The following is a 13,150-nucleotide window of genomic DNA, read 5'->3' as shown; positions in this document are numbered from 1 at the left end:
TGTCTCATAAAATGCCTGTGTACCAGTCTAAGTGTCTGGCAAGCCTTTGGGAAGCAAGCTTAGGTATATCCTTCTAAATATCTAAGCTTAGTAGCGCTATCCAGACCTTATTGTGCTTTGCAACTTGTGAAAGTCCCCTGTAGAGACAGTGTGTTTAATAGTGCTCAACTTTGGTACAAATGCAAAACCATCCAGCTATTGCATAATGTGGAGTTTTTCAAGTTGTGCACCTAAGGCGAGAAACCACGGCTTGCCAATTGTAGCAATTGTAGCATACTGTATTGCAGTGCTCTCAACCATGCTTAAGGTGAAAGAACCATGCATGCGGACCATGGCGAAGTGAGCAGCCGCAGCTGTAGGCATCGGCTTCGCAGTGCATTAGCATCTTTGGAGGTGGCAGACGGAAAGGAAGCACCGTTGCCCCCTGATAAGCAATAGGCTCAACGCATGGTTTATAGCACTGCAATATGATAGCGCACGAGCGCAGCATACAGTTTTATTTCATATTTCGCGGGCTTTCTATTAACACCGAAAAAAATTACACGCAGGATGTATGTTGCCACAAAAAATTGGATCGGTCATTTCTGAATCCCCTCTACAATGCAACGAAGTGCACTTGGCCCTAAAGGGAATATTAAAAATTTTGCATAATTCATCTCACCTAACTAATTAAGCAGAATATAATAAATGCTCTAAGTAGTGCCACATGATGGCAAACCATATGCCATTGCTTTCATTGAGCTGCGACTTACCACTTTCTTTAAATCCTTGGTTCAAGTTAGGTGAAACACCCTGTACATAGTGCACACACTTAGTCCATGAGAATGGACTCGATGGCCGCTATTTGCATATTGACAATATATCAACAATATTGGCTTCTTGTGCATAGAAAAGTTATGTGTCTTGTCAGTTCTTGTGTAACATGTTTAAAAGGAGCAGCGTGGCAGAAGTGTGATCTGCAAAATAGATTTACTTAGACTGGTCAGCGAGGCTGTTGTGCATTATGTAGAAGCAGTGCAACACATGGAGCAGAAAGGAAAGATGTCTTGAAACATTGTTGTTTGCATTGACAAATTGCTTGTGTACTCAAATGTTAAACATCTACAGCCTCCATAACTAAGTGAGAAAATGAATCTTTAGCATAATTTTTCAAAAGTTCTTACATATATTTTTTGTGTGACCTTCATTTTTGCTAAATCTTCAAATCGTGAATTTTATGGAAGAGGCTGTAAAATAAAGGGGTATTTTAAAATGAAAGGGTTTTTGTAAACCAGCCTGCTTTTATGTTTGAAGTTTATGTATTTGAAGGTATTAAACTTTACCCTCACTTTTTAGAGTTTCATATTCCAAGGTTTGACTGTGTAGCTTCTCTTTCTATTGGCGCATTAGTTTGTAGAACTCTTGTTTGCTTTCTTGAGAGACTTCCTTTGTGTGGCATTGGTTGTGTAATGCTGTAATTTTGAAAACCCAATGCAATCTGCCCATTTGCAGTCTGTCTGGGGATCCTACTGGAAGGACTTCCAGTGGGGATACAAGTGCTGTCACTCATTAATAAAGAACTCGTACTGCACTGGCGCCAGTGGCAAGGAAGTGCAAGCTATGGTAAGTCTTATTTTTGAACAATGAGAAGAAATATTTTTCATTTGCAAAATAATTTGTTATGTCTGGTTACAGTACAGTATGCATCCGCTGCTGAGTTCGAGGTCACGGGCTCGATACTGGCTGTGGCAGCCGCATTCCAATGGGGGCAGAATGCAAGAACACTCATGTATCGTACATTCGGTGCACATAAAGAATCCAGGGGGTCAGAATTTATCCAGAATCCCCCGCTATGGGCATGCCTTATAATCAGATAGTGATTTCGGTACATAAAACGGCAGAATTTTTTTTGTAATAGTGCAATATGGCAGCAAGACTTGTTCACACATTCATGCTTGCATTTCTCAGCTGTTGCATTTGACTATGTTTAGATGTTGCTTATACAAAGTTGGACAATCAATACCAAGCAACAGAATCTGTTGGCTTAACATGTATGAAGAGACTGAGCAGACCAAAACCTGTGTTGAAATCTAATAGAAAATAAATAGCCATCTTATTTTCTGCCTCATTATGGTGAACCATGGGGTCATCAAAACAGTGCACTTAACATGCCATTATAGGCATCTTGAAGATATTTTCATGCGATAGCATTAAGGGCCCTATGTTGCAGAAAATCTGGCGTCAGTGTCTGACGTTGCTTCAGCATAGGGAATTTTGAACCAAATTCCAAACCACGCAAACCCAACCACTCTTTTACCACCAAAGTTGTCCATACCTTGTCTTTCGTTCTTTACAAAGTTATTCCTCAGAATTTTGAGAACTGCAGCCCACAAACAAATGCAATGAAAAAAAAAAAACATTGACAGCACACATCCTTTATGTTAGCTCTTCTCAGACTGAAATATTAGTAGTGTGAAACGATAACAGGCGAGTGACCCATGCAAGAGGCTGCATTTCTACCAGAAAGCTTGCCTTCGCGCATAGCATTCGCTGCTAGCGTTTCCCGGTAAATGTTATGGTTACATAAGCTGCAGTTGCCAGGTTAGCATGAAACGTAGTCAGGGGTTTTTGAATGCTATTGCGTTCCACTCTTAAAAGCGAAGCTTAAGCGTCCTCCAAATTTTTTCCAAGTGCTGTAATCTGTGCTCCAAATTGGCCTTTTGCATCAGTTTGGTGCTAAAGTGATACCTACTGTAGTGGCCTTAGCGCGGTGCGGATAAGCATGACGTCGTGTGTTTGATTCCTGGCCACAGCAACTGTATTCTGATGGAGCACGAACCAAATGCTCGTGTACTTAAATTTAGGTACACATTAAATAACCCCAGATGGTTGCAATTCATCCGTAGCCCCCACTATGGTGTCCATCGTAGCCTATGTGTTGCTTTAGAATGTTAAGCTCAGATTTTCTTAAATATTGTACAAGTGATTTTCATTTTTGGAAGCGTATTGTACAAATGTTTCCACAGTTGGCAGTATCATCGGTAGCAAATATGTAGGGGGCAGCACAATGAGCCCTGCCAACACTTGGTCGCTGTTGTATGTAGAGTAAAACTCTGTTTACTCAAAGCTGTAGAAACTAGACAAATTTTCAAGATAATTAGAGTTTTGATATAAGCGAGATCACTGGTTGTGCCTAGACCACATGGAGCCTTTCTGTAATGCCACCAGTAATACTCTCGGTTCTTATTTTCTAATACACACATTTAAATCAAAAGTAGGGCTGTGTGAATATCAAAATTTTCTAATATGAATACTTAGCTTTGAATATCGAATAATGATATGCACAGGCATTTATTAGCAAGTTGGTTTATTTTAACATATTGGCACATCCCAATTACATTGTCAGTGGTAAAAGATTCGACTAGCAAGCCATTATATTAAAAGATTGTGTATTTGTCTCATGCTAACTTGGAAAGTTGAGTAATTCATACTAGCTGTCTGTTCTCGCCAACCTGTGACTTATCATACACCTAATACCCATAAACTCGGAGGCATTTGACCTTGTGCCAGCCATCACTCATCAGTTTTACTGTATTTTATTTAGTGGATTTACTAGATTTGCTGTACTGTATTTACTGGATTGGGGGTGGTGCTGCAAAAGAGTGTACCCTTGCCGTCTGCAAATCCATCACGCTTGCTAACGAGAGGTTGGCTTTTCTGCAAAGCTCAGCCGTTCAGTGGCTAAGTGTGCTTTACAAGCAAAATTTCGCCAGCAGTACAATATTATCACGAAATGTGGCACATATTCCTAGATTATATCGAAGTAAATGCTAAGAACCGTGTTCGCTTCCGCCCAGCAAGCAATATATTCGATTTGTATTGAATATTCGTGTCTAACCGAGTCTACAAAACTTTTCGAAAACCTACTTTTCTATTTGAATATGAAAATTAAAAATATAATATTCGATATTGTGAGCACATCACATGCCTGACTTTCAACTTCATCATCCCCACATATCATCATCCATTGTACATCTTCCTCATCTGTATATATCGTCACCAGCAGCACAGCTTGACCCTCGTGGTAGTAGCACTAGCTTGGCTGGAATAAAGTGGTTCCTTACAAGTGGTGCACGGTGCTTTTCATTCCCCAAGACCTTTCGCATGTTCTCACTGAAGCTCCGCTCAGGTCGCCGCATAATACCACCTGCCATGCTCGCTTTAGTGAATCCAGGCACGTCCGAGGCCACTGCTCCACTGCCGCCTTCGCCTTCCGTCATGACCATCAGTAGCCGCCAGCGCGACCCCCGAGTCTTCACTGTCTATGCGGGAATGATGTAGAGGACTGGCTCGAGAACTGCGACCTCGTAAGCGACTTCAACAAGTGGGACGGTTCACAGAAATTACGGAATGTCCCTTTCTACCTGCCCGATGTCGTGAAAACCTGGTTTTAGAACCATGAGCCAGATCGTCCTGGCTTGGCAATGTTCATGCAACAGCTTCGGCAGATTTTCGGTGCCCCAGCTGTTCGCGCTGGGGCCACGAAGAAGGAGCTCGGTGAGCGCATCCAATTCGCTGGAGAATCGTACACCTCATACATTGAGGATGTGCTTGCATTGTGCAAGCGTGTGAACGACACCATGTCCAAGAGCAACCCAGTATGCCACATTAAACACCGTCGGCTTTAATGCCCTAGCTACGCAAAATCCTGCTACCATCCAGGATGTGGTAACTATTTGCCAGCGACTTGAACAGCTCCAGTCCCTTCGACTGTGGACTTGCGCACGCTTATCCGTGACATCGTCCGTGAAGAGCTTCGCAGACAGTGCTGTTCCTGTGCTCTGGAAAGTACCGTCCCTTCTCCACTGACCGGCTTGCGCAACATCATTCGGCAAGAGGTCACGTCTGCTTCGCATCTACTGTGCTCCGATGGCCTCTGCATTCATCAGGTACCAACATATGCCAATGTTGCGGCACTCTCTCTACCTACCACAAGACTTACGACCGAATACGAAGTCGCTGCTCTTGGCCTGGCCTGTCTTCAGCCGTTGCGAAGTACATTGCATCCTGCGTTCATTGTCAAAGCTGCAAACGTCCGACAACAGCTCCTTCTGGCTCTTTACAACCTCTGCCTTGTCCCGCTTCGCCTTTCGAAGTAGTTGGAATAGACTTGTACGGTCCTCTTCCTATGACCTCCCATGGCAATTTTTGGTTTGTAACGGCCGTAGACCATCTAACACACTACACGGAGACAGCCTCTCTACCATTGGGGACTGCTGCTGAAGTCGCCGATTTCTTTCTACACAACATTTTCTTACACCATGGCGCTCCATGCGTTCTCCTCAGCAACCGTGGCAGAGTCTTCCTTTCTTCTATCCTTACCGAAGTTCTGCGCGCCTCCAACACAATTCACAAGATGACTTCCAGTTACCATCCGCAGACCAACGGCTCGACGGAGCGTTTTCATTGTACCCTCTCCGACATGATTGCAATGTGCATCCGCCCCGGCCACACGAACTGGGATGCAATCCTGCCGTTCGCGACATTCGCCTATAACACGGCTATGCAACGTACCACTGGCTTTTCACCTTTTTTCCTTTTCTATGGCCGTTCACCAAGATTCGTTCTTGAAGTATCGTTCCTTTTGACTCCTGTACCCCCAGCAACTTCTTTCTTGGAACAGTTCCTGTCTCGCCTCGCGGACTGCCGTCACCTTATATCTCGCAAGTTTTGTTACGACTCGACCCACCGTGCTGTGACTTTTTCTCCTGGCGACGAAGTTTTTTGGACTACTGTGCACGTTCCCGGCTTATGCAAAAAATTTCTCAAGCATTTTATTGGGCCTTACACGGTCATTGAGCAGCCGTCACCTGTCAGTTACCGCGTCTCGCCCCTTAGTATGCCGTCCGATCACCGCTGCCGTGGGAGTCTCTCGCTTAAAACAATATATTTGACGCATTTCATAATACTTCCGCGCGGCCGGGCGGTCACTTCCACACTGCAGGGAAGTTAGTGTGAGCGCAACACATGCCTGACTTTCAACTTCATTATCTCCGCATATCATCATCCATTGTACATCTTCATCTGTATATGTCATCACCAGCAGCACAGCTTTATCCTCGTGGTAGTAGCACGAGCTCGGCTGGAATAAAGCGGTTCCTTACAATAATTTCAAATATTCACTCACCCCTAATAAAAAGTCACTTCGTGCATATGTCCTTAATTCAACACTGCCATTCTTCACTTTCCCCTTTAAGTTCTTTGCAGAGTAGTTTGTTTTAATTAGCGTTCACATGTACTCTCCTGAGGTAATAGAAAGTGTTAGGTTCTGATTATAGCCTCAACATCTTGAGTTCAATTGGGTTGAAGTTATCTGGTCTTTCTTTTAATGCAATAGCATTATAGGTGAACCTCACCTACTTTGTAGGTATCCATCTGACAAAAAGTATCAGCCAATCCCAAAGGCAGTGCAGTCTCGCAAAGCGTCTCAAAGTGCTCGCGGTTGTGAGGGAAGAATGTGAGAAACTGGCACATGACACTCGTGCCAGGCATTTCAAAGAGTGACTTTGGCACGAGAGAATACATGCAATTGTGGTTAGTGCATTGGGCTGCTGTGCTGGAAGACGTTTGATCCCACCATTAGTCACGCATTTCTTTATGGCATTATGGGCCGACTTCACCTACTTGGAAGGTGTGTGGAGCTTACATGAGGGCATCACGATTTGCTCGAAATCGCAAATTTTGAAGAGATGTGAGATATAGAAAGATCACCATGATAAATGGGAGTGTGCGAAGTTGCCCGTGATGTGCACAGCTGTTGAGACATCACAGTAATCACATTCTAAGTATGCTGTCACGTACTTGATGCTAAGCTCTGGCTTAGTTTTTTGTCATCCGTGCAGTGCCTAACATTTGCTGGGAAGGATGATATTGTCTTCATGGACATGTCATGGTGCGACTTGTCATGGTGTGACATGTCATAATGTGACTGAGAACTGCCATTGTGTCAAAAGTAGGATGTCATATTTGGGCCACATGTGCTCAGTTTGATCATACCCAAATGCAGTTTTTTCAAAGCAACTATGATGGCTCATTGCCAGATCACCTGTAGTGCAATGCCTTTTCTCCAAAACTGAGACCACACTGAAGTGAATGTGATGTTTTATTGCGAATACTCTTTCCATGGTCCACTTATGGTAACCCTTCAAGATTGGCAATCGACAAAGGTGCCGGAGAGTGACAAAGAAGTGGTGATAGAGTGGATGGGACGCATTAAAAACCACCACTTCCCCATCTGCTAGAAGATTGGAGGGGCGTGTGCACCTATGCACAAGCTTTTACATGAACAATCGCCCAATGGCTGGTGTCTATGAATTGTCACACAAATCTATGACGTCATAGGCAGAGCATAATAGAGGACCCTCGAAAGCTGCAGGAGAGGGAGAGATCATTTATGCGACATTGTGGGCTCCCTGTTACCTGCACCGAAATAATTTGTGGCTCATATGTCCAAGGCAGCATTGTCTACAGATCGCAGACATCTTCTTACCATGTTCAAAAAGTGTTGCAGACCACAGTAAGTAGGATATCATATTGCACCACATGCCCTCTGCTTTAGCAACACGGATGCAGGTTTTGAGATTTTTTTTTGGTTTTTGCACAACTATTTATGTAGCTCATTGCTTCGTTGCCTTGTCCTGGTGACACATTTACAGTTATTGCGTTCAGAGCAATACTGGCTGACGATGCGCCAACATTTTTGGAAAGGCAAGTGATTGTTCCTATGATGTGACGTATTTGTGCACTGTATTTAGAATTGTCTGCACAACAAAGGCCTAAGTCATCTCACTGAAACGGCATTGTGCAGTCGCAGTGATCATTTGCATTCAGCATGTGGTTTACGAGTGAGTGATAGCTCAAATTCATTGCTTGAGCATATTGTAGCTCGTGGCCCCTGTCATGACTGAATTTTAAGCCTTTAACAAACATGTAGTATTTGTGACACAAATGTTCTTTACATTTAAAGGGTGGCTTGCAGGTTTCTAACTACTGTAGGATCTTTGGTAGTATCCCTTTACAGTGGTGAACTAATCCATTCGTTGGCTATAACTTAATATATATTTTTACTGATACTATGAGTGTCATGCATCTTATATTCAGGAAACAGAATAACCATCAGCAGATTTGTTGTAGCTTGATTCTGGTGATTTTCAGTGGGCTCATGAAAATTGAGAGACTTTGCTAAAACCTAGGCTTTGTATTAATTATACTTTGAACAAGGACGTGCTACATGCATTTGTAAAAACCTTTACCAACCTTCATAAGTTAGCCTTGTTAGCTGCATAATGCATGGTAACAGGCTATCATTTATTTCATCTGCTTGTTATGGAACATGTTATGAACCACTCAAAACAAAACTGCATTTTGAGTAAAAGAGAGAAGAAAGGAGGAAAAAATGGCATCTCATATGATAAATGTAACAGAACCTATGAGGCTGTATGAAATGTATCATTCTTATCCTCTAACCTAACTGCCAACTTACTTTATATAGAACATGAGCTCAGTTTTTTTCAACAAGGTTCATGTGTTCTTGGAGCAATGGCTTCCCATTTGTGATGAATGTGTAGCCTGTGACACTACAAAGTTGGTTGCACTACAAACCTTGCCTTTCTATCATTGTCTGCAGGCGGGAGGTGCAATGCTTTTACCAGCCAAAATAATGGGAGCTCCTACTGTCAGCACTGATGTTGTCCATGATGAGAATGTTGATGAGAAGGTGGACGAGGAGAAGGCCGACGAGAAGATCAAGCCACCAGAGGAGAAAAGCATGCAGCCCGCATCAGAAGAGCAGCGGAATGAACCACCGCCTGTACTGCCTGTAACTGTAAGTTCCTTGTGTATTCACTGAGCCTTTTTGTGTGATTGCAACAATAGCATGATTAGGGATGGCTATTTGACTGGAATGGGAGAAAGTGATCGGATAAATGTGTTTCGATAAAGAGGAGTTCTATTTACTGAGAAAGATGTCCACGAGTGGCAGAAAGATGCAATTAGCCCCCCCATTAACTCAAAGCTGTAAAAACGGAAATAAATTTTGAGCTACGACACCTGTTGGTTGGAGCACCATTTACCCCCCCTCTATAATATAAAGTAAGGTTTGCACCGTGTTGCTGCAAGCTTTGCATAAGTTGTTAGAGAACCTATACTATTGAGTGTTGACTGTACAGCTGTCCACCTGAGACAGGATAGCACTGCGTTTTCAAAAACATTCTGCAGGTCTGTGTACTATTCCAAACGATGTCTATATAGATGCGGGTAAATGTTTTGATTTAGTTACAGTAAATTAACCTATCGCCCTTTGCTCAGGCAAGAAAGAATATGTGAGTGCACATCCTGTCTTTCCTCATAATCTTCAGGGTACTAAGTCCCCAGAAAAGGTAAAGTCGAAGAAAAAGAAGAAGAAATCCAAGAAGGCCAAGAAACAAAAACGAGTGAAAAGCAGCAGCAGCAGCTCAGACAGTGACGACTCTGACGCCAAGGCAGAGAAAGAAAAGAAAGAAAAGATTAAGAAGGTGAGACAATTGGCATTTTTATTTGTCATGAAAGATTGAACTCTTTTGCGTGTGTGTGTTCTCTTTCTAAGTTGTGCTAAGTGAGTTAAATTAGATATTGAACAATATCACATGCACATCAATTAGAGATTGTGCCATTTCAAATAAATTTTCACCATTAATTATTGCAGACCAGCCAACCTTACAATTTGAAATATGCTACAGTAGAAAAAAAAAACAACCTAAAATTTGGTGAATTATTGTTTAAAAACTGAAGATGTTGCCTGTTTATTAAAGGGTTACAGACTTTGTAGGGATGCCGTGACAGGCACTCTTCTCCATAGTTGCAGCAAGAATGGTCTGCACCACATACACAATAAACATATATTCATGAAAAAAAGTTTATTCATGAAGTCTTTATTCCTAAAAGGTGGCTGAAATTTCAATGGCCATTATACATTGGTTCTGTAGGTTTGATGTCACTGCTGTGAGTATATCTGGAAAATTGAGCTCTGAAAAATTGGCCAGCGACAGTGTTTGTATTCTTAAAAATCAGTTTTGCCTTGAACTAGTCTCAGATGAAAAATTTTAAGGTTATTGGTGCTGATATGATGATTGTAAACAGGCTTTAAAGAACTAGTATTTTGCTATAACTTTGTAAATGCTTGCAGGTACGTTATTGTATTGTTGCATAACCCCAGAAGGCCCAAACACCGTGCCACGCCAAATAACTGAAACAGCTTTTTCACCAAATATTTCTGACCGTGCAGAATACATTCGTACCAAATAAAAAACAACAATAAAATGTTATTTGAGTTTAAAATAGTAAGTATAATCATTAAATATTTATTAATTTATTTGCCGAGATATCCATAACTGAAGCTTCGCTTTCGCGCATCATAAACTATCCATTGGGCAATGTTAGGTTAATTATGGATAATATTCCCTCAATCTTTGGAGAGAAACACTTCTTTGTTGCTAGATATTTAGTCTTTTCTTTTTCTGTCATGTAATATGCCTAAAAATGGATGCTTTTGTTTTGGCTTGAAGCTATTTACACATGCAAGAAGTGGTTATTGTGTGGAAAAAAGAGAGGAAGAAAAATTCACCGATTACGATACTCCCTAAAGCAAACTTTGGGCGCAGCTGTATACATATCTTCATTTCACAATATATTAGATGGCGCGGACACTAAGTCTCGTGCGGCACATTGCAAACGGAGCAAAGTGTGGCTCAACTGCCTCGCTAATCGTGACACGTGGGCATGATTCACAGCAGCCGCTGCAGGCAGACCTTCGCTCGTGCATTGCTTTGTTTCCATACAGATGACATGCGCTACTCTGGTGCCACCTCTTAACCGTCGTCGCCACAAAGCCCATATTGCGCGGCATTGTGCTTTTCGTCTTACGTGCAAGCTGTAGGTCCAAACGAGAGCTCCCTGGATCCAATTCCGCAGGTCCAGCAGAAGAAAGTTGAATTGGAATCAATAGATATCTCCAAACCATTGCATCAAACCAGCCGCGCAAACCTGGAATCGAATGCATGGCCATGCTTGCCGCCGCGCGCACAGGCCTTAGACTGTCAGCGCGAGCAAGGACTGTGCACTCGGATATCACCATCGGACTCTGTCATCAAAGCTATGCTGCGACAAATAATCGATGCCCTGCAGCTGCTACTGTCTGGTTTAAATACGCCAGTGGTGCTAACAACGGCAAAAATTATGAAAGCTATAGACAGTCTCCTAGCTAACAGCAGTAACGTTCACCTCTGCCTGTGAAGACGACTGTGCTGTGCTGTGAAGCGTACACGTACACATTGCAGAGAAACAGTATGTTGTGCTGTCCTCATCATATTCACCATATCACCACCCTCCTTCCTCTTCACATCCTATCTCCTCAAAACCCCTTCCCCAGCTCAAGACCCCTTCCCTCTCCACCATTCTGCCATTAAATATTATCTCTCTCTCTTTCACCATATCCTCCTCCTCAACTTTCCTCCTTGCACTCTCTTTGCTATCACCCTCTTTCATCCATGCTCCACATTCGCTCTTTCATCCTTTTGCTGGGCACGTTCACTCAGTTTCGAAGATGCCGAAGGACGACGCCAACGCTCGCCGCAGGAATGGCCACCTAAAAGCTGCGCTCTAAAGAATAAAAATTCAGACAGAACCAATTCTTTAGGAATGTTTATCATGATTAATTCAATTGTCACTCAAGTGGTGAGCACTGAAATATGTATGAGCAATGTACTGCAGCTGGGCCCCTGCTCTCACGCTTCGCTCTGGACACACTGTGCCATCTAGTAGCTCGCATGTGGCAGTGTGTGCCAATGCTGTGAATTGATCCCTTGTTGCCCAGCCTGTAGTCATGACCAAACGTGGATACATCATCAGGCGGCCCTGCTGGGGGACCCAGGTTCAATACCAACCAGTACCAAAGTGTTTCAAGTCTTTTTTCTTTATTAGAAAGAATGCTGGAGTAAAGAGGCTAGAAGCACGATACGAACCACAGAGGAGGGGAAGTAGAATCCTAATTGCATTAAAAGTTTAACAAGGTTGCAGTTAACCTCATTACACATTTCTCTATGCTTGATTCTCTCTTACACAGGCCATGGAGCAAATTGACAAAGACAACACTCAAGAGACTGATGAGCGCAAGCGGAAGTACAACAGCATGTACGATGTGAAAGCACCAACTGAAGAAGAAATGGAGGCCTACTACATGAAACGCAAGAGAGATGATGACCCAATGGCATCATTTATGTCATGATCATTTTTTATTGCACTCGCTTTCTGTGTCATCTTATGACATGTACATATTGTTACATCTCTATCCCAGTGCATAAATGTTACATATGTCAATATGTGGTACCCACTTTATAGTCTATTATTGAATTAAGTCAACTTGAAAAGCAAAAACTCTGCACTCTTTATATGTGTAAATGCATATTTTTTTCTACGATATGGCATGGGCATAAATTGGCAAAGCCAAAAAGTAGTCTTAACTTTAGCAGAACATCACATGCTGTAGTATGTGTACACCCGTGAAGCAAAAGTATGCGGACCACGGATTGCACGACAAAACTCAATTTCTCCTCTGTCTGCAAATGCAACTTGAAGTTAAAGACTGCAGTCTAGACTTGGCATTACGAACTGTCTAGTGTACTTGTCAGTTTCTCTTTATGCGTGTTGATTACGATTAAATTCTGTTTTTTTGGCAACCCTGTGGTCCATATACTTTTGCTTACGAGTGTACATGCTGCTTATGCAAATATTAGTCGTTTGTAATTGTTCTTTCCGTTGCTCACATCAGATTTGCTGTTTCCATTTTTTTAATAAGTTGGATGTGTATACTTTCGAGATGCTTATTAAATACAAAAGCTGTGATCACATGCCAGAACTGTAAGAGCAGAGAGTGAATGAACCATAACTTTGGAAGTGCTTTCTGCATTTGGCATCTGATTTATTCTACATCTGTTATGTGTATGTACATAGTCTAAGGCAATTCTAAATAGTAACAAAGCTCAGCTCATCCAGCTTTTCATTATTGTTTGTGTACCAAATGAGAGATGCAAAAATGTCTCCACATATATATGTGTTAAATAAACACTGACGAAAGAAA

At 42.4% G+C, this 13,150-nt stretch overlaps 1 protein-coding gene across 2 annotated transcripts in view; it reads left to right on the top strand.

The window, feature by feature from the left end:
• Positions 1-13,150, top strand: part of Slu7 (Pre-mRNA-splicing factor Slu7) — a 22,754-nt gene extending 9,604 nt beyond the window's left edge. For both annotated transcript variants that reach the window (XM_065430021.1, XM_065430015.1), the window contains exons 12-15: positions 1,492-1,602; positions 8,666-8,863; positions 9,396-9,551; positions 12,137-13,150. In XM_065430021.1, the coding sequence (XP_065286093.1) occupies positions 1,492-1,602; positions 8,666-8,863; positions 9,396-9,551; positions 12,137-12,298 (627 nt within the window). In that variant the 3' untranslated portion in view covers positions 12,299-13,150. The remainder of the gene's footprint in view (positions 1-1,491; positions 1,603-8,665; positions 8,864-9,395; positions 9,552-12,136) is intronic.

The sequence above is a fragment of the Dermacentor albipictus genome, chromosome 1 (genome assembly GCF_038994185.2).
Source record: "Dermacentor albipictus isolate Rhodes 1998 colony chromosome 1, USDA_Dalb.pri_finalv2, whole genome shotgun sequence".
NCBI classification, from domain to species: domain Eukaryota; kingdom Metazoa; phylum Arthropoda; class Arachnida; order Ixodida; family Ixodidae; genus Dermacentor; species Dermacentor albipictus.
This window is presented reverse-complemented; position numbering and strand designations above follow the sequence as displayed.